The sequence below is a fragment of the Cetorhinus maximus genome, chromosome 36, assembly GCF_964194155.1.
Source record: "Cetorhinus maximus chromosome 36, sCetMax3.hap1.1, whole genome shotgun sequence".
Classification (NCBI taxonomy): domain Eukaryota; kingdom Metazoa; phylum Chordata; class Chondrichthyes; order Lamniformes; family Cetorhinidae; genus Cetorhinus; species Cetorhinus maximus.
The window spans coordinates 7333394-7361322 of NC_135914.1; the positions used below are offsets into that span (position 1 = coordinate 7333394).

The window sequence follows — 27929 nt, forward strand, 5'->3', positions numbered from 1 at the left end:
TTTTTTGGAGGGGAGGGGGGGAGGGGTCAGTTTAGTTTGACGCTGGCTTCCGGTGGCGGCGGACGGATTTGGCGGCCACACCGACTTCCGGTGCCTACAGTTCTCGCGGGTCGGTCGTCGGAGCCGGGAGTGGGTGAGTGATCGAGCGCGGCCGAGGCCTGAGGCCTTGCGTTGTGTGTGGGGGAAGGGAGGCCTGGAGCCGGGGCCTCGGTTCCACTTTTACACTCAAAGTGGGGGGAGGTGGTTGTCCGACTGGTTTCACATTTAGTTCCGTCTGGAACTTTCTAGGTGAAGCTTCAGGCGCTTTGGGCTCCCTCCCCCCCCCCCCCCCCCCCCCCACCCAGCATGGGGGTTAGGGTTGTTGGAGGGGTGGGGGGTATCTAAATCACCCAGTGGTCCTGTTCCTGATCCACCCTCTCCTTGCCTGGCACCATGGGGGCAAAGGAACATCCAGCCGTCAGTGGCAGTCCATCTATTTGCCAGGCCCCTCCTCCCACCCCCCAGTCAAAAGCCCACCCACACTGGTCGCCTGGCCCTGCCTGGGTGCCAGAGGGGACAGGCTGAGTTTGATGGTGGGGGTGGGGTGTGTGGGAAAGGGTTGGGTGGGGGGAAAGTGTAGTTGCTGGTGGAAGGAAATGGGACAGGGTGCTGGGTGCTCCATGAGGCACCTTTAACTTTTGAGGGTTGGGAGGGGGGGTGGTGTGTTTGGTTTTGGGGTTCGATCTCGGCCCTAGGACTGAAGCGACGTTGATCTTCGCCTCTTCGATGCGGAGTTAGTTTGTTAGTTTTGGCTTAGATCTCCCTGAACAAGCGCCCAGGGTGTAAAATATACCCATAATTGGCGAGCTGATAGCTGGGGGTTGTTGGGGGGTGGGGTTTGTTCTTTGTTTGTGGTTGTGGCAGAAGTAGGAATGTACTGGAGCATCTCCTTTATGCATTAACATACTGACCCTCCGACAGTGCAGCGCTCCCTCAGTGCTGACCCTCCGACAGTGTGGCACCCCCTCTGCACTGACCCTCCGACAGTGCGGCACCCCTTCTGCACTGACCCTCCGACAGTGCGGCATTCCCTCTGCATTGGGCATCACTCCTCTGAGACCTGGCCTCTGAGCTTCCAGTCAGTAGATTATGGGTTTCCAGTCCAACTTCCAAACTCAAAACCATCTAGTCTAGGAGGAAGTTCAATGCTGTCCTTTAGGTGAAAGATGAATCTGCCTGTTTGGGAAGCTTTAAAAGAAATCCCGTTGTGCAATAAGGATGTGTTGTTTGTGCTTTGTGCTGGCCCATATTCTTCCCCTGACCGATGGCACTGTGGACTACCCTCACTCATGCTTTTATCTGATTATTCTGTCATACACACTCTCGCCTGGTGCTCGCTACAAACGTGCAAAGTAGCAGGCGTGAAATTACCAACTGGTCCATCAGACTTGCCCTACACCCCTGATGGCCGCAGATTCATTACTAAACACTCCTTCCCACCATTCTGCAGCCATGTCATCTTCTGAACAATCTTCTCATTGGCCCAGGGCTAATGAGTGAAAAAAGTACTTTGTTAAATTCCTCTCCCTCAGATGGAACGCATTCATGATAGTTTTCTACATCAATATGTTGATGAACCAATTTTGGGAACAGGCTGTCTTAGATCTCATATTGTGCAATAATACGAGGTTAATGAATAACTTTGTTGTATCGGAGTGTCTGAGGAAGAGTGATCATAATATGGTGGAATTTTATTTTGAATTTTGGAGTGATTTAGTTAAGGCCACAACTAGTCTTAACTCTGAGCAAAGCAAACTATGTAGGCAGGCAGTGTTGGCTAAGGTAGATTGCGAAACAATGGGAAGAAATGACCCAAAAGCAAAATACTGCAGATCAGAAAATCTAAAATAAAAACAGAAAATGCTGGAAGTACTCAGCGGCTCTGACGGCATCTGTGGAAAGCGAGGAACTGTCAAAAAAATACATGATGCATAATCATTGACAAACATTTGTTACAATCCCCAGCTAAGGTTACCCCTGGAGAAGCCTGATCCCAGAGTGATAGATCCAGCTTGATAGATCCTAACTTTTATTTGTTGGTATAGATACGTGGAGAGTAGCTACTGAACAGAGTCATAGGAGTCAGCTAATGAACTTTTAACAAAAGAATAAAACAAGATTATTAATAGACAAGATTTATTAAACAAGAAAGGATGAACTATATTACATTACTCCTTCACCCACAATTATACCTTTACAGATATAAACAGATTTGTAAGGATGACACAAGTTACAAAAGCTATCTTATACTTTAATGTCCTCAATAAGTACGTAGTCCATGTACCAATAAGCACCCTGTGGTCAGACACACCACACTCTGAAGCCAAGTGACAGATGCCACCTCAACCAGATGCTATGGATCTCTCCTCAACTCCCACATGGCTTGTCACGCCATGAGCCAACCAGTCTCACTGAATTCCGTCTTTCACAAGAGGGTTTCCAATCTCCACTCTCTTAAGAACTCGCTTTGGAATCTTCTCCTAAACCGACACTTTCTCTCACAGCTTCCGCAAGGGTTCACGTCCAGGGTTTTGAACTCTCGTTCTGATGTTCCTCTCCCTGGGTCACCACATGCATTCAAGCTGTCTTCCGCGCACTCACTCTCACTGACTCAGCCGTCAACAGTACAACTGCTTCACATGCCCATAGCAAAGAGTAACAAATCTTCAGTTCACCTTTTGCAAGCTGTTTTCGCTTTAAATCTGAAGCTTGGAGCCTTTCTCTCTGCCCCTCACTCTTAACTTCACTTAACAAGATTTTTTCCAGGTTCCTGTCCTTCCTTTGACTAGAAGGTTGAGTTGGGACTTTCTCTTCTGCCACTCCCCTGGACTTTTGGGGTATTTTCTTTAGCTTGGGACTGGCTATCTGTCCCCTTTGCTCCAGGCCCTCCTGGCAAAAAACAACTGAACTCCAATAGCTTCCAAAACAAACTGAAACTTAAAACTGCCGTTTCTTTAGTTTTTCTGTCTGTGGGAGGCACCTGCCTCTCTGGGCCCCTGTTGCTAGGCAACAGCTCAATTCTTCCACCCTTGTTTGTTTACCTTTTCTTTAGGAGTCGTAAAACTCATTAGAAATGCGGGCACCTTTTAAAAGTGAAAAGCAAAATAGTTTGACAATTTGACCTTTCTTAACACACACATACAGAAATATAAATCAAAACCCAAATACTAAATCTAAACTCATCCCTAACAGCCACAAATACCAATAGCTTACTTAAACTGTCTCTATTTCCGAACACATTTAAGGAATTCTGTAATTTGCAGTAAATATACACTCCCTTGCAGAATAAAAACTTCATGGGAAAAGTGGTCTAACCGTGTCTAACTGAGCATTAACATGAACAAGACATATGGGGAGTTGTGGCGTAGTGGCAATGTCACTGGACTAGTAAACCAGAGGTTCAGGCTAATGCTTCTGGGGACACTTGGTCAAATCCCACCACAGCAGCTGGTGGAATGTGAATTCAATTAATAAATCTGGAATTGAAAGCTAGTCTCAGTAATGGTGACCATGAAACTATCATCGATTGTTGTAAAAACCCATCTGGTTCACTAATGCCCTTTGGGGAAGGAAATCTGTTGTCCTTACCCAGTCTGGCCTACATGTGAACTCCAGACCCACAGCCATGTGGTTGACTCTTAGCTGCCCTCTGAAATGGCCGAGCAAGCCACTCAGTTCAAGGGATGGGGACAAATGCTGGCCTTTTCAGGAATGACCGCATCCCATCAAAGGATAATGAAAAAAAAAACTACAAAAGTCTAGGCTGGCTCTCCAATGCGGTAACTAGCAGGGTGAGTAAAGGAGGTAAAAACATAATCCTGTGGATGCTGGAAATCTGAAATAAATACAGAAAGTGCTGGAAAAGCTCAGCAGGTCTGGCAGCATCATTGGAGAGAGAAACAGAGTCCAATATCACTCCGAAGTTGAATTCCACAGACGCTGCCAGACCAGCATTTTTTGTTTTCATTTATTGTAACATTATGTATTTCCAAAAAAGCATTTAATAAAGTCCTACACAAAAAGGTTATTACACAAAATCAGGACTCACGGAGCTGAGAGTAATGTATCAGCATGGATAGAGGATTGGTTAACGGACAGGATTAGGAATAAACAGATCATTTCCAGGTTGGTAGGCTGTAACAGGTGAGGCACAGGGAGAATCAGTACTGGGGCCTCAGCCATTTACAATCTATACTAATTAATGAGATGAAGGGACTGAATGTAATGTAGCCGTTTTCCATGACAATACAAATCTAGATGAGAAAGTAAGCTGTGAGGGGGACACAAAGAAACTGGACAGATTGGGTGAGTGGGTACGAACGTGACAGCTGGAATACCATCTGGTGAAGTTCGGTAGGAAAGATGGGAAAAAAGTCATTTTTTAAAATGGAGGAGAGATTGGGAAATGTTGGTATTTGGAGGGAGCTGGGTGTCCTTGTTAGAAAGTTAACATGCAGGTTCAGCAGTTAGAAAAGCAAACAGTGTGTTAGCCTTTATTACCAAGGGGTTGGAGTGTCAGAGTGATGAGGTCTTACTGCAGTTGTACAGGCCTTAGCGAGACCACACCTGGAATACTGTGTACAGTTTTGGCCCTTATAGGAGAGAGGATAAATTTGCCTTGGAGAGAATGTAGCAATGGTTCACTAGATTGGTTCCTGGGATGAGAGGGATGGTCCTATGAAGAAAGATTGAGTAGACTAGGCCTCAATTCCCTGGAGTTTAGCAGAATGAGATGATCTTACTGAAACATATAGAATTCTTAAGTTTCTCGACAGGTAGATGCTGAGATGCTGTCTCCCCTCCCATCCCGGTTGGCATGTCCAGAACATGGGGGCACAGTCTCAGGATAAGGGCTTGGCCATCTTGGAATGAGATGAGGAGGAATTTCTTCCCTCAGGCTTGAGAGCCTTTGGAAGCCCCTACACCAGAGAGCCGTGAATACTTAGTCATTGCATACACTCAGGACTGAGATTGATGGGTCCTTCCTGGATACATGGGGAATTCAGGCAATATGGGGGCCATGCAGGAAAGTGCAGTTGCGGTAGAAGATCAGCCATGATTGTGTTGAATGGCGGAGCAGGTTCGAGGGGCTGAATGGCCTCCTGGTTATTATGTGATATAATGGTTCCTGGAGAGGTTGTGCATTAGGTGTGATCTTTGAAACCAGTTGCCTCCTATATGACGCATTCTCTGCTCCAGTTAGGAACCAGTTCAGCTGCCTTTTGAAGGTGTATTGTGAGTCAATGCCCATCTACTTTAAGGAACATTAAGCACCTTGCCCATACACCTGTCGCTTCTCCTCCTACCCCACAAAAGAATGATAAAACCCTGAGGGAGGCCATTCGGTCCATCATGCTTGTGCCTGCTCTTTAAAAGAGCTATCTAAATAGCCCCCACTTCCCCATGCTCTTTCCCCACAGTCCTGCAGAGAATGAAGCCTTGTTGAAGAATTTTCCAATGTTGCAACAGGAACTGACCGTCATAATTATTTCATTGGCAGCAAAGTGCTTTGAGACATCCAGTGGTCATGAAAGGTGCTATGTAAATGCAAGAACTTCTTTAAAGCGTAGTCACTGTTGTAGCGCAGGAAAGGCAGCAGCCAATGTACGTGCAAAATGCTCCCACAAACAGCAATGCGATAATCAGGTTATCTGTCTTTTTTAATGATGTTGGTAAAGGGATAAATATTGAGCCAGTACATTGAGGAGAACTCTCCTGCTCCACTTCAAAATAGTGGCCTTAGGAGATTTTATGTCCACCTGAAAGGGCATACCTGTTTTTCCCAGCCCTGCAGAGATGTCGCTGTCACTGTCGGTTTAATGCTTCATTTAAGATGACAACTCCAATCTTGCAGCACTCCCTCAGTACTGACCCTCCGACAGTGCGGCGCTCCCTCAGTACTGACCCTCCGACAGTGCGGTGCGCCCTCAGTACTGACCCTCCGACAGTGCGGCGCTCCCTCAGTACTGACCCTCCGACAGTGTGGCACTCCCTCTGTACTGACCCTCCGACAGTGCGGCGCTCCCATAGCACTGACCCTCCGACAGTGCGGCTCTCCCTCAGTACTGACCCTCCGACAGTGTGGCGCTTCCTCAGCACTGACTCTCCGACAGCGCAGCTCTCCCTCAGCACTGACTCTCCGACAGTGCGGCTCTCCCTCAGCGCTAACCCTCCGACAGTGCGGTTCTCCCTCAGTACTGACCCTTCGACAGTGAGGCTCTCCCTCAGTACTGACCCTTCGACAGTGCGGCGCTCCCTCAGCACTGACCCTCCGACAGTGCGGCTCTCCCTCAGCACTGACCCTCCAACAGTGCGGCTCTCCCTCAGCACTGACCCTCCGACAGTGCGGCGCTCCCTCAGTACTGACCCACCGACAGCACGGCTCTTCCTCAGCATTGTGTTGTGAGCGACACTTGGATTATGGTGCTCAAACCTCTGGCCTAAGGCCTGAGCCCACGACCTTCTGACTGAAGCACAAGAGAGAGCCACCTGTTGCCCTTTCTCGATGTGGAGCTTGCTGTGATGATTGGATTTGTCGCCCTCTGTGCTGATGCTTGCTCTGTTTTTCCCAGCCCTGCAGAGATGTCGCTGTCACTGTCCAAACGTGATCTCGATGAGCTGAAACCATGGGTGGAGAAGACTGTGAAGAGGGTGCTCGGATTCTCGGAGCAAACAGTAGTCACTGCCGCGCTCAACTGCGTAGGCAAAGGAATGGACAAGAAGAAAACAGTGGGTAAGGTGGAAGCACCCTTCCTGAACCCAGGGGGCTGTTAACATCGATTGTATTGGCGCGGTTAAGAATAAACTGGCGGAGGCTATTGATTGAGTGTCTTGAGCACAGGGACTGGGCTACTTGTCTGAAAATGCCTGACCTCGTCTAACCTCAGAAGCTAAGCAGACTTGAGCCCGGTTGGTACTTGGATGGGAGACCACCTGGGAATGCCGGGTGCACTCGGTTTTGTCAGCCCTGGTGTAGTGGGTAGCATGCTTGCTTTTGAGTCACAAGTTTCTGGGTTCAAGTCCCAGTCCAGGGTTAAGTACAAAAATCAAGGCTCCAGGACAGTACTGCTGGACGTCTGCGCTGTCAGAAGTGTCATCTTTTGGGTGAGACGTTAAACTGAGGCCCAATCGAATTACTAATTCATTTGTGTATTGTGTCGGTATACTCCAAAGACTATATAGAGGGACCGCTGGGACAGTGGGCTGGTTTGTAGAGGGCAGGGACATGTAATGCTGTGTTCTGTAAATAAAGGAGCTTTATCTGGCTTGGGATACATTTTTAAAAATTCATTCATGGGATGTGGGCTTTGCTGGCTGGGCCCAGCATTTACTGCCCATCCCTAGTTGCCCATGAGAAGGTGGCAGTGAGCTGTCTTCTTGAATCGCTGCAGTCCCTGTGGTGTAGGTACACCCGCAGTGCTGTTAGGAAGGGAGTGAGGCTAGCTTGATGGAGTTGTTCAGGGACTACTGTGCTAATGCTCGTCTGTTGGTTCCACGTGAACTATGGTGCAGGCAGGTTGTGGTGGCAGACTCCAAACTCCATCTGGCCTGAGTTTCTTCATTCGGTGGGCACTCGATCCAATGTTAGGCTCCCTACATGGTTAGGAATCACTACACGATAAAGGCGATGGGCCGATGAAGTGGGTGTGAATCGTACCACCTCGGCTTCTTGCCCCCTTTGCCAATAGGAAGAGATTCTCTCTCCACTCTGTCCAGACCCCTCACGATTTTGAACACCTCTACCAGATGTCCTTTCAAACTTCCAACAGCTTCTCAATCCATCCACTTAACTGAAGTCTCTCATCCCCAGAACCATTGTGATAAATCTTGTCTGCACCCCCTCCAGTGGGTGGCAGAAGGCTTGCGTGGAGCATAACGCTAGCATGGAACAGTTGGACTGAATGGCCTGTTACTGTGCTATATATATATAGATCCGATGTAGTTCTGCATAAAAGACCAGCGTCCATCTTCTCCCAGCCTGGGATTCACCTGATCCAAGTGATAATGGAGTCGTGGGGCAATCACGGCAATTAGCCTCAATCTGAGAGTGTGGCAGAGGCAGATTCAATCATGCCTTTCAGAGATCTGCACGAGGGGGAGGAAAACCCAGTGGCGAGTGCCACACTCACGACGTGTCACGTTGAAAAGTGGTGTGGATGGGCGAGGGCGGCCGTGGAGCGGTGAAAAGGCCCCTTCCGGGAGAATAGCCCACTCGCATTCACTGGGACAGTGAAGCTGGGCAAAGTATAGGGGGACCTCAAAGCGAGGTGGGGGAAGGGGGCAGTGAATGGAAAAGGGATACTGTGCATGTATAACCTCTGTCTCTTCCCCCCCCACCACCCCGCAGAGCACCTGAAACCATTCCTGGATGACTCGACGGTGCGGTTTGTAGACAAGCTGTTCGAGGCGGTGGAGGAAGGTCGCAACACCCGACATTCCAAGTCCAGCGGCGAGAAGCACCGGAAGAGGGAGCTGAAGGTTGGGAACCTACTGTCTCACCGGTGATAACTGAATGTTGGACGTGAGGCTTTACCATTGCCCCAGTCGGTGTGCCGGGTGCCTTCCTGCTGCCTCACCTGTTTGAGATGCTGATTGTGAGACCAAGGGGGTGCATTATTCTTCTCTGCTTTGAGGATCAAACCTGTTGGTTTTCCAGCTTACGACCCCCTCCCTCACTGAGAGTGAAAACTCGCCTAGAATCCTATAACACAGAAGGAGGCCATTCGGCCCATCTGTGACGGCTCTTTGAAACAGCTATTCAATTCGTCCCGCTCTTTCCCCATAGCCCTGCAATTTTTTCCCCCCATAAAAATATTTATCCAATTCCCCTTTTGGAAAGTTCCTATTGAATCTGCTTCCACCGCCCTTTCAGGCAGCGCCTTCCAGATCACAACAACTCGCTGTGTAAAACACAAAAATCTCATTTCCCCCTCTTTTTTTTTTCAATCTGTTGCCCCCTGGTTATTGACCTTCCTGCCCAGTGGAAACAATTTCTCCTTATTTAACCAAACGAACCCTTTATAATTTATGAACCCCCCGTCCTGCTTTAGACGATAGAGGAAATTTAAGTGCTTTGGACATTGTGGGTAAACTTTCCCTCCAACAGTGCTAATTAATATTTCTTGAGGCCACCTGCATTTCGATTTGTAAATTCTCATCCTTGTTTTCAAATTCTTCCATGGCCTCTTCGCCCCTCCCTATCTCTGTAACCTCCTCCAGCCCCTACACCCCTCCCTATCTCTGTAACCTCCTCCAGCCCCGACACCCCTCCCTATCTCTGTAACCCTCCAGCCCCTACACCCCTCCCTATCTCTGTACCCTCCTCCAGCCCCTACACCCCTCCCTATCTCTGTAACCTCCTCCAGCCCCTACACCCCTCCCTATCTCTGTACCCTCCTCCAGCTCCTACACCCCTCCCTATCTCTGTAACCTCCTCCAGTCCCTACACCCTCCCTATCTCTGTAACCTCCTCCAGTCCCTACACCCCTCCCTATCTCTGTACCCTCCTCCAGTCCCTACACCCCTCCCTATCTCTGTACACCCCTCCAGCCCCTACACCCCTCCCTATCTCTGATCCTCCTCCAGCCCCTACACCACTCCCTATCTCTGTACCCTCCTCCAGCTCCTACACCCCTCCCTATCTCTGTAATCTCCTCCTGCCTCTACGCCCCTCCCTACCTCTGTACCTTCCTCCAGCCCCTACACTCCCCCATCTCTGTAACCTCCTGCCTCTACACCCCTCCCTATCTCTGTAACCTCCTCCAGCCCTAAAACCCTCCTCTCTCTGTAACCTCCTTCAGCGTCTACATCCCTCCTTATTTTTGTAACCTCCTTCAACCCTCCGAGATCTCTGCGCTCCTCCAATTCCGGCCTCTTGCACGTCTCCCAATTTCTATCGCTCCGCCATTGGTGGCCGTGCCTTCAGCTGCCTGGGACCTAAGAATTCCTTCCCTAAACCTCTCCGCCCCTCTCTCCCCATTGAGACTCTCCTGAAAACAGATATTTTTGAGCACGCTTTTGGTCACCCACCCTAAAACATCCTTAGGTGCTTCAGTGTCATATTTAGCCTGATTTATGCTCCGGTGAGGTGCTCTGGGGCGTTCAAGGTGCTATATAAACGTAAGATGTTGTTGCCTGCAGGCCTCAGTTATCTGGATGTGCTCCTCATCCCTTTCCTTTGTTGCCGACAGGAAGTATTTGGCGAGGATTCAGAAGTCACTCGGGAATTGTCCTCTAAGAGGAAACGGATCCCGAGGTTTGAAGAGGTGGAGGAGAATGAAATCATCCCCGGTCCACCTACTGAGAGTCCAGGGATGCTGACAAAGATTCAGGTCAGTCTGTGCTATGCCAGCCAAAGAGTTGTATAGGCATGGTCAGATTCATGGCTGGACCTATAGCAAGCAGCCTATTTTACAGCAAACCGTCTACAGAGTCTACTTAAACAGCACACTACAGCAAACAGTCCACAGAGTTTATTTAAACAGCCCTCTCGTTGATTCGAATATACTCTTGCTCTTAACCTTGTCTTTCTTTTTCACCATGCCTGACAGATCAAACAGATGATGGAAGCAGCAACAAAGCAGATTGAAGAGCGGAAAAGGCAGCTCAGTCTGATCACACCTTCATTCCAACAGGTAGAAGTGAAATGTTACACGGGTCCAGTAGGGACACCTGTGAGAGATCAGTTGTCAAGGGGGCCGTGGTTGGGGAGGCAATAATTTTGGACTGGGTTGTCAAATCAGAGGCGGGGAAGGGGTGAGAGGCCAGAATCGAAGGAGTGCTGAGATCTTGGAGGGTTGTTCCTCAACCGGCATCACAAAAGCAAAGACGATACGATTGTTATCACATTGCTATTTGTGAGATCTTGCTGTGCGCATATTGGCTGCCACAGGACCTACATTACAACATTGACTGGACGTCACTGTCTGCAAAGTGCTTTATAGTGGGGGGGGAGGTGGGGGCGTGCTGAGTGTGTGAAAGGCGCTATAGAAATGCACGTTCTTTTCCGAGCGGCCTTGTTGCTCTCTGTTTGACGTGCGTCTGTTCCCCTCCAGCGGGTTTCGGCCCTGGCTCCCACGGCAGACCTGCCGCCGATGGGCCAGACCATCCAGCCCTCCCAGGCCGCCTCCTTCATGAACGACGCCATTGAGAAGGCCAAGAAGGCAGCAGAGCTGCAGGCCAGAATCCAGACCCAGCTCTCGCTGAAGCCAGGTCTGCTCCAGAGCACCAACCTGGTGGGACTCGCCAATTTGCATGCCATGGGCATTGCACCACCGTGAGTATCTTCCCTCTATTGCCTACATACGAACATACATACGAACATACAAACTAGGAGCAGGAGTAGGCCACTCGGCCCCTCGAGCCTGCTCCGCTATTCAATAAGAACGTGGCTGGTCTAAATGTAACCTCAACCCCACGTTCCTGCCTGATAACCTTTCACCCCCTTGTTAATCAAAAATCTATCTAGCTCTGCCTTAAAAATATTCAAAGCCTCAGCTTTCACCGCCTATCGAGGAAGAGAGTTCCAAAGACACTCAACCCTCTGAGAAAAATTTTTGTGCGGGGTGGGGGAGTGGTCCCTGCGGCATTGACTGAGGACGGGGGTCCTGGGTTGGGGAAAGGCTTCTATTCCTTTCTCCATCATGTATCTATCCAGCTTCCCCCCCGCCCCCCCCCCCCACTTCAGTGCATCTCTGCGATTCACCTCGACCACTCCCTGTGGGAGCGAGTCCCACATTCTCCCCGCTCTCTGGGTAAAGATGTTCCTCCTAAATTCCCTGTTGGACTTATTAGTGACTGTCTTATATTGGTGGCCACCTAGTTCTGGTTTCCCACCCCCGCAAGTGGAAACATCTCTACATCTACCCTATCATAGTTTTAAAGACCTCTATCCAGTCACCCCGTCATGGAGAAAGGAGTCCCAGACTGTTCAGTCTACCTCTCGGTTCCATTTCCATTCCACTAAATTATTACCATTGTTGTTATTATTTATTTATTTTTTTTTTTTGCATCTTCTCCAGCATTTCTGTGTCCTTTTCATAATATGGAGACCAGATCTATGCACAGTAGCTCCCCAAGCGTGGTCTCGCCAAGGTTCTCTGTTATGGCACAGCCGATGGTAAATGCTGAGCTGCTCAAATCCCAAAGGGAAACTTGAAACAACTGCCACACTTGTTTTGCAATTTGTATATTTATTTTGAGATGCATGCCTTGAATTCAGTAGTAATAAGACCACCGAGTCTTTCTTTGTACAGGACTAAATTAAACATTTGTTAATAAAATAAATGATTTTAAGCACATACATAGGTCTACAAATTACTACTATGATAACTCCCAGCTCCCCTGATTAATCTAACTCCCAGTTACACCTCTGTTAAGACAACAGTAAGACATATAGATTTAAACAGACCCTGGCAAAGCGCACACCCTGGACAGTCGAATTTAAAGTGAGTTTTTGTCAGCTTTGGTTCCTTGTAGACAGCAGCGTGAGGTTGAGATGCTGGAGGCTTTTCATACTTGTTAGATCCTAGAGTGACTGCCCTTACACACAGCCTTCTCTCCTTTATACATATTTTCCCCTTTGAATGTAAATTCCCATTGTTTCACTATGCCATTGGACTTTACCTCTCTAATAATAAAAATCTATCATAGTATTAATTTTACCAGTAATCTTTGGGGAAAAATAAACACACTGTTTCTTAACTTCTTCTGGCTAGGTGTAACATTTCACCCCCTCGTTTGAATTCAAGCTAGTCTGGTTTATTTAAAAATGCAAATGTTCTCTTTGCACCTCTCATTCTAAAACTTCACCTATGTTTACCTATTTAACATTTCAAACCTAGCTTCTCTTCTTACATCAAAGCCTTCAGACCAGCTGTCTTTAATTCAATTAAGTCCCCCATACATGCACACACACATACTTGCACACACACACACACACGCACTCGCACACACACAGACCCCACTATTATTCTACTTTACAATAAATTCCAATAACATTATGAAAATGATTATATCTTCCTGACATCTCTTAAGTTTCACGTAACTTCTCTGCTTTTGAATCCTGCCTGTCTAGCAGTGAATCCTCGCCCCCGCCGATGAGTGCACTATTCGACCAGCTGGGGCAGCACCTTATTTTGAATTGCATGTTGGGTAGATCGCCATCACCCACCCCCCTGCCCACCCCCCCCACCCTCCTTTCGAATCACCCGCCCTTAACAACGATGAACGTATCGTAACCCGATGTGAGCGCGCTTGGTTCCTAACCCCTTTTTTTTTTGTTTCTTCACTGACAGCAAAGTGGAGTCGAAGGAGCACCTGAAGCCAACCCCGCTGATCCTGGATGACCAGGGCCGGACGGTGGACGCCACCGGGAAGGAGGTGGAGCTGACGCACCGGATGCCCACCCTGAAAGCCAACATCCGGGCGGTGAAGCGCGAGCAGTTCAAGCAGCTCCTGCTGAAGGAGAAGCCGAGCGACGACCTGGAGTCCAACACCTTCTACGACCCCCGCGTGCCCGTGCTCCCCTCCCAGCGACAGAAGAGGCTCTTCCGGTTCCACGAGAGGGGCAAGTTTGAGAAAATAGCCCAGCGGATACGGACCAAGGTACCAGAAATGAGTGGGCGGGGCCTCTCTCTCTCCGAGCAGTGACCCGGCGGAGGTACCTAAAAGAAGCTGCGATGGAGTGGACAGAAGGTTACACTTGTAAGGGTTGGGGGGGGAGCGCAAGATCAAAGGCTGGGGTGTGACTATCCTGTAGTGTCTGTTACCCCCCCCCTGCGCTGAAAGCTGTGATTGGATGGGGACGGTTGCGTAGCGATACTGTCACTGGGCTAGTAATCCAGAGACCCAGGGCTAACGCTCTGGGGACCCGGGTTCCAATCCCCCCCGCCCCCGGCAGCTGGTGGAATTTAAATTCGATGAATAAAGTCTGGAATTGACAGTGACGGTGACCATGACAACCATCGTCGATTGTCGTAAAAACCCCATCTGGTTCACTAATGTCCCTTTAGGGGAGGGAAATCTGCCGTCCTTACCCGGTCTGGCCCACACGTGACTCCAGACCCACCGCCATGTGGTTGACTCTTAAATGCCCCCCTGAAATGCCGCTTAGTTCAAGGGGCAATTAGGGATGGGCAACAGATTGCCAGCGACGCCCACGCCCTGTGAAAGAATAAACTTTTAAAAATTCCACACGGCCCCTACTATCCATTCACTGATCAACATGCAACTCACTCGCTATTTAATGATCATTCGTGGCTCGCGGCTGTTTATAAAACTCCCAAGGCAGTGGGGAGGGGGGAAAATGAGCCCCTTTAGAGTATGCTACGGTTGTACATTTGGTGAGACCACACCTGGAGTAGTGTGTGCAGTTTTGGTCTCCACTTTTAAGAAAGGATGTGCTTGCACTGGAGCACGGCACCGCGAAGGTTCACCGGATTAGTCCCCGGGATGAGAGACTGAGTAAATTGGATCCATTTTCTCTGAAGAGTTTAGAAGAATGAGAGGTGATCTGGTTAAAATGTACAAGATACTGAAGGGGTTTGACAGGGTGGACGCTGAGAGATTGTTTCAGCTGGTCGGGGAATCTAAAACACGGGGGGGGGCACAGTCTCGGGGTAAGGGGGCCGGTCGTTTAGGACTGAGATGAGGCGAAATTACTTCACTCAAAAGGGTTGTGAATCTTTGGAATTCTGTATACCAGAGGGTTGTGAATGCTCTCTCGTTGGAAACCTATAAGGCTGGGATAGACAGATTTTCGGGAATGAAGGGATATGGGGAGCGGGAGAGAAAATGGAGTTGAAGCCCAAGATCAGCCATGATTGTAGTGAATGGTGGCGCAGGCTCGATGGGCCGAGTGGTCTCCTCCTGCTCCTCCTTCTTAAGTTCCCTAACGTTCCTCTTGGAATGGAAACCTCCTAGTTTGGGTTTATATGTCACTCCTGGACGCACAACGCGATTGACATTTAACTGGGGGCAGCTGGGGATGGGAAATAAATGTCGGCCTTGCGTTGCAGAGGGATAAAAGAAAGCGGAGATAACTCTGGGAGGAGGATGGTGAGGGAGGGGGTGGTGTGGGACGCTGACGTTGTATCGTTAACGCAGCTTTGTTCTGTGTTCCAGGCACAGCTGGAGAAACTACAGACCGAGATCGCACAGGCGGCCAAGAAGACGGGGATCCAGACCTCGACCAAGTTGGCACTGATCGCCCCCAAAAAGGAGCTGAGGGAGGGAGAGGTGCCGGAAATCGAGTGGTGGGACTCCTACATTATTCAAGGCGGGATTGAACTGTGAGTTCCAAGCTACCTGGGTAGAGAGTGGGAAGTGAATTTGAAGTCCCGAGGAGGGGGGAGTGGGGGGGAGGTCACACCTGCTACCTCACATGAATGAACGCGCACACACTTGGACACATCCCGGATCTCCTGCTGTTGCTGCGTACAAATCGTGCACTGGGAGGCGCAAAAGGGAGAGCTGCAAAAGGAGGCTCTCCTTGGATCCTCCCCCAGACGACGCACGCATGCTCAGACTACTGCCAGCCCTCGAAAACTGAATTTCAGGCAGCATGTAAATCACCCCAAACCTTCTCTCAAACCTGGCGCAGCACCACCATCTGCTGGCTGTCCAGCCATACTGCAAGAAGCATAGCTGGGGCAGGACATTTAGCCACGGCTGTGTGCATTTTCCCAGCCTTCCTCTCCTCCTACCCCAACACTGCTGGTTGTTGCCAGGGCATGAGTTCCTTTGATGCCAGTAACCCCTCCTCATTTGAGCCGGTGCCTGTGAGTGAGTCCAGGCAGCCAGTGTTGGAGACTATTTGACTGCAGGGTCAGCACAGTGTGGTTGCCCTGCCCTGATATCGGTACATCGCTCTTTCCGGCCAGGAAGTGTGCGCTAGTTGTTAAGATCGTGGTAGTGTGGTGGTAATGGAAAGAGAACGAAAACCAAAATTTCTGTAGCTCCTATGGTGACTTCAGGGTGTCCCAAAGCGCTTCACGCACGCAGGCTCCAGTTTCTGGAGTGGGGACTCGAACCCATGACCTTCTGGTTCAGAGGACCGCTGAGGTACTCCGAACTATCAACCCAGCGGATGCAAAGTTTAAACCCTGCCTGTACCTTGTGTTGTAAAATTTAATTAATTAAATCAGGCTGGTTGCCTGGTTAACTAATCCCCATCGCCTGTCACGCCCACACACCCAGTCTGGCCTGACATTGACTGCTACCAATGGCTGGTGTAGTGGTAACGTCACTGGACTAGTCATCCAGAGGCCAGGCTAACGCTCACGGGTTCAAATCCCACCACGGCAGCTGTGGAATAAAATCTGGAATTGAAAGAGTGTCTTAGTAAGGGTGACAATGAAACTAAAATCGGTTGTTGGGAAAAACAACAATCTGGTTCGCTATTGTCCTTTAGGGAAGGAAATTTGCCGTCCTTACCTGGCTACACATGACTCCAGATCCACGGTCGCGTTGTTGACTCTTAACTGCCCTCGAAATGCCCGAGCAAGCCACTCGGTTTGAGGGCAGTTAGGGACGGGCAACGAATGCTGGTCTTGCCAGCGGACAGCCACACCCCATAAAAGAATAAATTAAAAAACAAAACCCCAAATACTATTGGGCTTACCAGTGCCCCGTGGAGTGGTGAGGGCAGTGAAGGAATGGCTAGTAATGCCCGTGTCGTTCACGCTGATAACCTTGTGGGAGCCGGATTCCACCTTTCATCTGTACTGATCTGCTGTCTTGCTGTTGCTCTCTCTCTCTCTCTCACCTCCTTGTTTTATGTTGACATTGTTCAAATGCACACGTAGGTCTGTGGAGAAGCTGACAAATGAACAGAATTTTCACGGCATCACAAACCTCGTCGAACATCCGACCCAGATTAGCCCCCCAGGTGAGTATGTCACTGAGGTTTTAACGTTGGCGCCACAGGGTTTGTGGGGGGGGGGGGGTGGGGGGGGGAGCGTAGGGTGGTGAGTGGTGGTCTACCTTCTGTCCTCCGCAGTGTTTTACTGTCTCCTCCCCATTCCCTAATTTTCTCTCCTCGAGGTCCCGGCTCATAACCCAATGGGTGAGCCCGCTGTCAGTTCACTTTAGCTTAATACAAAGGTGAAGGACTTGCATTTCTATGGGGCCCTCACCACCTCAGAACGTCCCGAAACTCTTTTCTAGCCAATTAATTTTGAAGGACTGTTGTGATGTAGGAAACGCGGAGGGCAATTTGAGAACAGCGAGCTCCCACAAACAGCAGTGTGATCATGACCCAGATATCTGTTGTTTTTTTAATCACGTTGATTGATGGGTAAATATTGCCTCCAGGATTCTGGGGAGAACTCTCCCCTGCTCTTAAATTAGAAGCTGTGGGAGCTTTAATATCCATCTGAGGGGGTAGGCGGAGCCACAGTTTAATGTCTCATCTGAAAGACCACGTCCGACAGAGCAGCTCTCCCCCAGCACTGACCCTATGACAGTGCAGCGCTCCCTCAGTACTGACCCTCCGACTGGTTAGCGCTCCCTCAGCACTGATCCTCCGACAGTGCGGCGCTCCCTCAGCACTGATCCTCCGACAGTGCGGCGCTCCCTCAGCACTGACCCTCCGACAGTGCGGCGCTCCCTCAGCACTGATCCTCCGACAGTGCGGCGCTCCCTCAGCACTGATCCTCCGACAGTGCGGCGCTCCCTCAGCACTGAGCCTCCGACAGTGCGGCGCTCCCTCAGCACTGATCCTCCGACAGTGCGGCGCTCCCTCAGCACTGAGCCTCCGACAGTGCGGCGCTCCCTCAGCACTGAGCCTCCGACAGTGCGGCGCTCCCTCAGCACTGATCCTCTGACAGTGCGGCGCTCCCTCAGCACTGATCCTCCGACAGTGCGGCGCTCCCTCAGCACTGATCCTCCGACAGTGCGGCGCTCCCTCAGCACTGATCCTCTGACAGTGGGGCGCTCCCTCAGTACTGACCCTCCGACTGGTTAGCGCTCCCTCAGCACTGACCCTCTGACAGTGCGGCGCTCCCTCAGCACTGATCCTCCGACAGTGCGGCGCTCCCTCAGCACTGATCCTCTGACAGTGCGGCGCTCCCTCAGCACTGATCCTCCGACAGTGCGGCTCTCCCTCAGCACTGATCCTCTGACAGTGCAGCGCTCCCTCAGTACTGACCCTCCGACAGCGCGGCGCTCCCTCAGCACTGACCCTCCGACAGTGCGGCACTCCCTCGGTACTGACCCTCCGACAGTGCAGCGCTCCCTCAGTACTGACCCTCCGATAGTGGGGCGCTCCCTCAGTACTGACTCTCCAACAGTGGGGCACTCCCTCAGCACTGACCCTCCGACAGTGGGTCACTCCCTCAGCACTGACCCTCCGATAGTGGGGCGCTCCCTCAGTACTAACCCTCCGACAGTGTGGCGCTCCCTCAGTACTTACCCTCCGACAGCACGGTGCTCCCTCAGTACTGACCCTCCGACGGTGTGGCGCTCATTCACTACTGATCCTCTGACAGTGCGGCACTCCCTCAGTACTGACCCTCCGACAGCGCGGCGCTCCCTCAGCACTGACCCTCCGACAGTGCGGCACTCCCTCGGTACTGACCCTCCGACAGTGCAGCGCTCCCTCAGTACTGACCCTCCGACTGTGCGGTGTTCCCTCAGTACTGACCCTCCGACAGTGCGGCGCTCCCTCAGTACTGACCCTCCGACAGTGCAGCGCTCCCTCAGTACTGACCCTCCGACTGTGCGGTGTTCCCTCAGTACTGACCCTCCGACAGTGCGGCGCTCCCTCAGTACTGACCCTCTGACAGTGCAGCGCTCCCTCAGTACTGACCCTCCGACTGTGCGGTGTTCCCTCAGTACTGGCGCTGGGAAGTGTCAGCCTCTGTTTTGTGCTCGAGTGTCTGGAGTGGGACTCGAGCTGACAACCCTCTGGCTTGGAGGCAGGAGAGTTGCAGGCATTTTGAGCGATTGGTTGGCCGCCGTTGCTGCTCGGGCGCGAGTGTCACATTCGAAGTGGGGGCCGGTGTCACGCGTTACACGGGCAGCGTCCACGGCGCTTCACATGCTCGCTCTTGGAGGAAACCGTGGGGTCAGACTTGGGCTGATGGATGATCTTTATTCCTCCCCCTGCACAGTTGACACGGACAAGGCAGTGACACTGGGCGTTTACCTGACCAAGAAGGAACAGAAGAAGTTGCGGCGGCAGACCCGGAGAGAGGGGCTGAAGGAGATGCAGGAGAAGATCCGCCTGGGCCTCATGCCACCCCCCGAGCCAAAGGGTAAGGAGCCGACCAATCCAAACGCATCCCGATCCCTCCGCCATTCCACCCCCACCACTCCTAACCCCATCGCTCTTCTCTCTCTCCGCAGTGCGAATCTCCAACCTGATGCGGGTCCTGGGTACGGAGGCTGTGCAGGACCCAACCAAGGTCGAGGCTCATGTCAGGGCACAGATGGCCAAGAGGCTAAAGTAAGTGGACGCGAGGGGTGTGGGGTGGGAAGTTGGGGGTGGGGGGGGAGGTGAAGGAGCTTATGCGCGAGGAGGGGAGGGAGGGCAGCACAGGGAGAGTGGGAGAATGCAGGGGCGGGCATAGTATAGTGGGCTGTATTGGTGGAGGATTGGTGCACGTGATGGGGATGTCAAGGAGGTGACACAGGGGAACTGGTACACGCGGAGAGTGGAATGGGGGAGGGTGTGGGTGGGGGGGGTATCGGGGCGGGGATTGCGACTCCCGCCCATACTTTGAGCAGCTGTGAGAGCTTTAATTATTGATCTCGTGTTTCCTGCCCCCCCTCCCTTGAAGACACCTGCCCCTTGGGCGTGGGGTGAGTTATCCAACCAGCGCTTTCGTACTTGTGCAGCCCAAACAGCAGCGAGGGAGGCAAAGTGGGCTTGAATGAGAGGGAGCCGAGGTACGCTGACTGGAGGACAGCGATTGTGGGGGTGGGGAGTAGCAACAATCCCTGAGGTGAAGGGAGGGCTGAGGCTGGGTGGGGTACAGCTGGGGACACTGGCACAGTCTGTCACAGGTCTCACTCCATGTTTTATTCACCGTCAGAGCTCATCAGGAAGCCAACAGTGCTCGCAAACTGACGGCTGACCAGCGGAGGGAGAAGAAGATCAAGAAGCTGAAGGAAGACGTGTCCCAGGGAGTCCACATTGCAGTCTACCGGTGAGCCCTGTCAGGAGATGAAAATAGCCCACTCCTTTTCTCTGGCTGGACAATGTCCCTTCCTTATCCTCAAAAATTACCCCTCGTGGGAGCCTCTTCGAGCCAATGCTCCCCCATTACCTCGCCCAAAATGTCCATGTTTATTGCACGCACTCAAGGTGGTCCCCCGCCTGTGGAAGGCATGGCAGCTGATACTCCCCAGCAGGATATGGGAGGTGAGCTGAATGGGAAGTGGGAATACTGACCGATTTGTTTTTCCACCCACCCCACTTTTCTCAGCCTAGAATCTGCACCCCCCACCCCCCCCCCCCCCACCCAAGTTGGTCCCACTGATTCAGGCAAGGCCAACCAGCGCATGTCGGGCAGTCGAGCTTGGGAGCTCCCCAGCTTTGTCTTACTTGGTACAAGACCAGATGCTGCACCTACTCCCAGTCATCAAGGGGATCACTGTCACTTTACCATTTAAAGAGTTTTTGTGTGTTGACATATTGGGAGGGGGGTGTTATGGCACAGCTGATGGTAAATGCTGAGTTGTTCAAATCCCTAAAGGAAACTTGAAACAACTGCCACAACTTGTTTTGCAATTTGTATAAATTTTGAGATGCATACCTTGAATTCAGTAGTAATAAGACCACCAAGTCTTGTAGGATTTTACAAAACTAGATTAAACACTTATTTATAAAAGAGAAATGATTTTAAACACATGCATAGATCTACAAATTACTACTATGATAACTCCTAAATCCCCTATTTAACCTGAGCCCCAGTTACACTTTCGTTAAGGCAACAGTAAGACACATCGAATCTAAAAGATCCAGGCAAAGAAACATGATACCCTGAACAAGTCGAATTCAAAGTGAGTTTTCTTAATTTCAGTTCTTTGAAAACAGCAGCTTGAGGCATAGATGCTGATGGCTTTTCACACACTTGTAAGATCTTAAAATGCCTACCCTTACACACAGCCTTCCCTCCTTTATACATATTTTCCCCTTTCAATGCAAATTCCCATTGTTTCACCATATCTTTGGACTTTATCTTTCTGATAATAAAAATTTCTCATAGCGCTAAGTTTTACCAGTAATCTTTGAGAAAAATAGACATACTCTTTCTAAACTTCACCTGACTAGGTGACACGTTTCACTCTCGCTTCTGTAAACAATCTGGTCTGGTTTATTTAGAAATGCAAATGTTCCCTTGATACCTATGTTTCTAAACTTCCTATGTTTGCATCAAAGCCTTCAGACCAGCTGCCTTTAATCCAATTAATTCTCTCTCTCAGATACAAAAACCACTATTTTACAATAAATTCCAAGAGCATTATGAGAATTATTATATCTTCCTGACAGGGGAGGTCAGCTGTGATGCACAACAAGGTCAGATAGTCTTATGACACCACTATCTAATCCACTCCGCCAAGGATTTGGAATGCTGTTGTTATCGTCACAGTTAACAAACCTTTTTGAAGTGTAGTCACTGTTGTAACACAGGAAACAGGGCAGCCAATTTGCACACAGCAAGATCCCACAAACAGGAACGTGGTATTGGCCAGATCATTTGCTTTTACTGATGTTGGTTGTTGGATACATATTGGCACCAAGACACACATTGCTTTTTTTCGAAATCCTGGCTACGGGATGTTGTACAGCCACATGAGAAACGGAGCCTCGGTTTAAGGTCTTACCTGAAAGATGTCACCTCTTGCAGTGCGGCACTTCCTCAGTACTGACCCTCTGACAGTGCAGTGCTCCCTCAGTCCTGACTCTCCGATGGTGTGGTGCTCCCTCAGTGCTGACCCTCCCATAGTGCGGCGCTCCCTCAGTACTGACCCTTGGACAGGGCGGCGCTCCCTCAGTACTCACCCTCCAACAGTGCGGTGCTCCTTCAGTACTGACCCTCTGACAGTGCTGCACTCGCTCAGTACTGACCCTCCGACAGTGCTGCACTCGCTCAGTTCTGACCCTTCGACAGTGCGGCGCTCCCTCAGTACTGACCCTCCGACAGTGCGGCATTCCCTCAGTACTGACCCTCTGACTGTGCGGCACTCCCTCAGTACTGACCCCCCGACAGTGCGGCGCTCCCTCAGTACTGACCCTCCGACAGTGTGGCATTCCCTCAGTAATGACCCTCCGACAGTGCGGCACTCCCTCAGTACTGACCCTCCGACAGTGCGGCACTCCCTCAGTACTGACCCTCCGACAGTGCGGCACTCCCTCAGTACTGACGCTCTGACAGGGGACACTTTTAAGTCGCTGATGATCCTCTATTATTTACAGAATCCGAAACCTGACCAACTCTGCGAAGAAGTTCAAAGTGGAGACAAATGCAGGGCAGCTGTACCTGACGGGAACCGTGGTCCTGCACAAAGACGTTAATGTGGTGGTGGTGGAGGGAGGTGAGGAAATTTGGGCATGGGTTGTATAGTGACATTGTGCTCAGCTTCGGGCCACCCCTGTTTTTGCCCTGGGAGTGTTTGATGAGGACAGTGTAGAGGGAGCTTTACTCTGTATCTAACCCCGTGCTGTACCTGTCCTGGGAGTGTTTAATGGGGACAGTGTAGAGGGAGCTTTACTCTGTATCTAACCCCGTGCTGTACCTGCCCTGGGAGTGTTTGATGGGGACGGTGTAGAGGGAGCTTTACTCTGTATCTAACCCCGTGCTGTACCTGTCCTGGGAGTGTTTGATGGGGACAGTGTAGAGGGAGCTTTACTCTGTATCTAACCCCGTGCTGTACCTTTGCTGGGAGTGTTTGATGGGGACAGTGTAGAGGGAGCTTTACTCTATCTAACCCCGTGCTGTACCTGTCCTGGGAGTGTTTGATGGGGACAGTGTAGAGGGAGCTTTACTCTGTATCTAACCCCGTGCTGTACCTGTCCTGGGAGTGTTTGATGGGGACGGTGTAGAGGGAGCTTTACTCTGTATCTAACCCCGTGCTGTACCTTTGCTGGGAGTGTTTGATGGGGACAGTGTAGAGGGAGCTTTACTCTGTATCTAACCCCGTGCTGTACCTGTCCTGGGAGTGTTTGATGGGGACAGTGTAGAGGGAGCTTTACTCTGTATCTAACCCCGTGCTGTACCTGTCCTGGGAGTGTTTGATGGGGACAGTGTAGAGGGAGCTTTACTCTGTATTTAACCCCGTGCTGTACCTGCCCTGGGAGTGTTTGATGGGGATAGTGTAGAGGGAGCTTTACTCTGTATTTAACCCAGTGCTGTACCTGCCCTGGGAGTGTTTGATGGGGATAGTGTAGAGGGAGCTTTACTCTGTATCTAACCCCGTGCTGTACCTGTCCTGGGAGTGTTTGATGGGGACAGTGTAGAGGGAGCTTTACTCTGTATCTAAGCCCGTGCTGTACCTGTCCTGGGAGTATTTGATGGGGACGGTGTAGATGGAGCAAAATGCACTTTGTTTGTATATGATGCTTGACTACTTTAGCACGCAAGATGATGACACTGCCCTGTCTGCACCTTTAGGAAGGAGTGTGGGATGGAGTTTTAAAAAGTTAGGAATTGCACTTTTGAGTTGCTGCCTGTCTTTTCCATTCAGGTCCAAAAGCACAGAAGAAGTTCAAACGTTTGATGCTGCATCGTATAAAGTGGGCCGAGCAGACAGCCTCTTCCCGTGATGATGGTGAGTGAAGGATGTGTGTGCTGGCGGGTCAGTGAAAGTCATGGGATGTTTCTTTGCCTCTGAGCCTCATTGCAGGGTAGCAGATTATCATTATCGGGGTGTAACTGCCAGGAGTACATTTAAACCAGCGGCTGTGTTAGAGGAAACAGTGATGGACATGCTGCCTGCAATGCACAGTGACAACTTCCCACAGCAACCGTGTGGGGGAGAGCAGGCAGGCTGGTGAAACAGCTCTTTCCAAGTGCCAGCACGGGCACGATGGGCTGAACGGCCTCGTGTGTGGTGTAATCCTATGCTACAGATGCCTGGATTCACCTATTGCGAGTGGTGTCTCTAAAGGGACAGGCTAGAGGTAGCAGCTGAACCTCACAACCCTTGCCCCGTGACTTGAGTACTGATGAGCCGCAGCGAGGAGGACCTACTGAATGGAGACATAGACTGGGGCTAGGTTGCTGTGCTCTTCCCTGAATGCTTGTTTGCTGCATTCGGAGCTAGTTGGCCTTCAGTCCCAGAGCCTGTCATCTCATACCTTTGGTTTTGCATTTTTACCCTCACAGATGACGATGGATCGGATGATGAGGTTGTCAAGAAGATGAATAAGTGTGTGCTGGTGTGGGAGGTAAGATTTGGCTTTGCTACTTACTCTGCCTCTTCCCCCCAGCTCCCCGCCCAACGGCCTGGTGCTGCATGGCCCAGGAGGCTGTTCCTTTTTAAGAAGAGAGCCAAGGGCCTAATTGGCAGGGCCATTTGACCAGGCTGGAGTTTAAAGCTGCATCTATTCCTGCCCTGACCCAACGCTGCACATTCAGCCCAGTCACCGGAGCCCTGGGTGTCTCTCCCTCCCGAAACCGGAGGCCCACTGTAGTAGCTGCCTGCTCGTCGTGTAAACCATCCGCACCCCTCCAGAGTGGTCAGGGAAGCCGCTCTTCAAATGGTTTTATCTCGACGGTGTTGCAACTAATTCTCCTGCAAGCCCCTACAACCCTCTGAGGCGTCAGTGCTCATCCGATTCCGGCCCCTTGCGCATCCCGATTTCCATTGGCGCCCGTGCCTTCAGCTGCCTGGGACGTGCAGTTCCCTCCCTAAACCTTTCCGCCTCTCTTCCTCCTCTCTTAAGGCATTCCTTAAAAACTGACGACCTCCTCCCCCAAGCTTTTGGTCACCTAATATCTCCTTAAGTGGTTCAGTGTCAGATACCCTTTGGGACCTGCTGCTGTGAAGTGCCTTGGGGGCACTTTGCTACCTGAAGGGGTGCTATATAAATACAATTTGTCAGGGGGAGGAAATTTTTAGGTGAAGGACTCGCGTCGGACGTGATAGTGTGAGCGAGTAGTGACCGTTCAGGTCTGGCAGGCTGATTTCCGGACTCTTCGTTCTGACGTGTTGAAATTTTTGTTCCCGTCTCCCATCTCTTCCCCCCCACCCCCCACCAGGGAACGGCGAAGGAGAGAAGTTTCGGCGACATGAAATTCAAGCAGTGCCCGACGGAGAGCATGGCACGGGAGCATTTCAAAAAACATGGAGTGGAACAGTACTGGGACCTGGCGATCAGTGAATCGGTGCTGGAGGTCACAGAGGACTGAGGCGGCCGTACTCCATTCCGTATCTTCAGACTGTCTTGCCGTTTGGATTTTTAACGGGTGCCGGGGTTGGGAGAGGGAAGATGAGGAGGAGAAGTCTTGGCATGAGACGGGCTTTCATCTGGATCTGGGGGGAAAAAGGGGCCAGGAGTTCAAAAGCTCTCTGATCTAAAATGCGGGAATTCAATGTTCCCTCCAGTTTATAGATACCGCTATCTCTTATGCACTCATTTTCTGCACAGCCGTGATGTCATTAAAGCATGTAGGGGCCTGGAAAGATGTGCAGTCCTTTCTGAATTATAAGAGGGAGTGTCAACAGAGCATAAATCTGACAGGGAAAAGTACTGAGTGACGCGAAAGTGATACAGTCACCGGCCATGTTTAAAAGAAAGTGGGGCCGATGGGTCTAGTCATCCCTTTTACGATCAGTTTGAGAGCTGTGATTCCCTGTTGTTTTAAGCTTAATTGTTTCTGGACAGCTTGCCACCTTATAGTCTCTTTGGGGGCCATGAGCGTCCTGTAACTAACCCTTGCCATGCACTGCCAGCTGTGATGAGGTAGATCCTTGCCAAAAGTAAGGTGCGGACTCTCGACGTGGGGGCGGGCACTTACGCCTCCCCGCAATCGTGAGGATGCGCGTCGCGTTGGCGCGTGGGCAGTGAGGGTCGGCAAGCTGTTCAAGTGTGTGTGTGTGCACCTCGTACTTCATCCCCACAGCTTGCCCTCAGCGGACATCTGCATGTGGGCATCGCGTCGTGATCGAGCCTGGGTGATTTTTCACACTCCTGCCAACCCCCAAAGGTGCCGAGGGTAAATTGTATCGCGTGCAGCATCTGCTTCAGCTGAGATTGGTTGACTGGGCTCCAACCCAGGCCTGGTGAGCCCCATGTTCGATTCACCCACTGAAGGGTGAAATCAAATGTAGAAAGTTGATCATTAAGTTTACCTTTTTTTTTTCAAAAAGGGGGGCTGGTCAGTGCTGAGACCCTTTCTTTAAACGATTTCAGCAGTGAGTGCAGTTCTTTAAATCTGGTACTTCTGCCTACAGTATCTCTGTACTGTCCTTCCAAACCACAAGATAAATGCAGTTTGTGCAAAGTCTGATATGACAAAGTTCTGCTAAAAATGCAGTGTTTTTACTCCCAGGTCAGTCTGTCTTATTATTTTATTTTCTCTGCGTGACCCTGCTGCCTTTACACCTTCTTGTTCTTGTTGCATTGTATGCCAGTGAGTGGAGGCTCAGTTACAGAGTGTGCAGTGGTGACAATGCTGTTTTCCCAGGGAAGGAGCTGGGATGAAAATCTTTCACCCTGATAGCTTGTAGGGTCCCCAGGTTTGAGGGTAATTGCAGCCCTGTGAGGTTGGGAATTTTAGCACAAATCGGCATGGCCCACAGATGTTTGCTTGCGAGCTCTAAATGTCACAGTCACATTGTTTCCGATGCTAAGGCTAAGGCAGGTTGTTCAGGCAGCCTAAGAAGAGCTTTACTTGACCTGGGAATGTTTCATGTAGAGGGAGCTTTACTCTGTATCTAACCCCCTGTTGTACCTGTCCTGGGAGTGTTTGATGGGGACAGTGTAGAGAGAGCTTTACCCTGTATCTATCCCCGTGCTGCACGTGTCCTGGGAGTGTTTGATGGGGACAGTGTAGAGGGAGCTTTACTCTGTATGTGACCCCATGCTGTACCTGTCCTGGGAGTGTTTGATGGGGACAGTGTAGAGGGAGCTTTACTCTGTATCTAACCCTGTGCTGTACCTGTCCTGGGAGTGTTCGATGGGGACAGTGTAGAGGGAGCTTTACTCTGTATCTAACCCCGTGCTGTACCTGCCCTGGGAGTGTTTGATGGGGACGGTGTAGAGGGAGCTTTACTCTGTATCTAACCCCGTGCTGTACCTGTCCTGGGAGTGTTTGATGGGGACAGTGTAGAGGGAGCTTTACTCTGTATCTAACCCTGTGCTGTACCTGTCCTGGGAGTGTTTGATGGGGACGGTGTAGAGGGAGCTTTACTCTGTATCTAACCCCGTGCTGTACCTGTCCTGGGAGTGTTTGATGGGGACGGTGTAGAGGGAGCTTTACTCTGTTTCTAACCCCCTGTTCGCTGCCCTGGGAATATATTATGCTGGCCTTGGGGAACAAGAGGAAAGATGCTTAATGTAGAAAATTGTTCCAGTTCTGACATGTCCTGAGTTTGACGAGCAGAGAATTGTGTACTCTGAAGATTGTTGGTATTACTATGTGGCCCTCAAGGTGACCCTCCCATTGTTTCCTTTTGTCCTTTGCTCTACCTGAATAATCTTCACATTAACAGCCAGTTGTTACCTTTAAAGAGAACACCTCAGGGTGTCAACAGCCTGTAAAAAGACAAGGAGCTGCTCAGATGTGATTTCAGTGCTGTAGAGGGTTACAGCTTGGAGTTCCATAATAAAGACTAATTATTTTTTTGTAAAGTGACTGTGTGGTCTTTTGAAGGTTGTGTGGTTCATCACAGTTGCATCATGCCTAATTTCAACTAGTCCTTCAGCCACCATTTCATTG

At 50.7% G+C, this 27929-nt stretch overlaps 1 protein-coding gene across 1 annotated transcript; it reads left to right on the forward strand.

Annotated features, from left to right (window-relative positions):
• On the forward strand, positions 1 to 27841 carry prpf3 (PRP3 pre-mRNA processing factor 3 homolog (yeast)). Its single transcript, XM_078534164.1, has 16 exons — positions 1 to 133; positions 6612 to 6772; positions 8387 to 8517; positions 10230 to 10370; positions 10590 to 10673; positions 11094 to 11314; positions 13335 to 13644; positions 15163 to 15329; positions 16845 to 16927; positions 19152 to 19295; positions 19387 to 19486; positions 20076 to 20189; positions 22463 to 22581; positions 23731 to 23814; positions 24372 to 24433; positions 25248 to 27841. The coding sequence occupies exons 2-16, from the start codon at positions 6622 to 6624 to the stop codon at positions 25395 to 25397; spliced, it is 2061 nt and encodes a 686-aa protein (XP_078390290.1). The 5' UTR covers positions 1 to 133; positions 6612 to 6621; the 3' UTR covers positions 25398 to 27841.
• Positions 27842 to 27929: the final 88 nt, after the last annotated feature.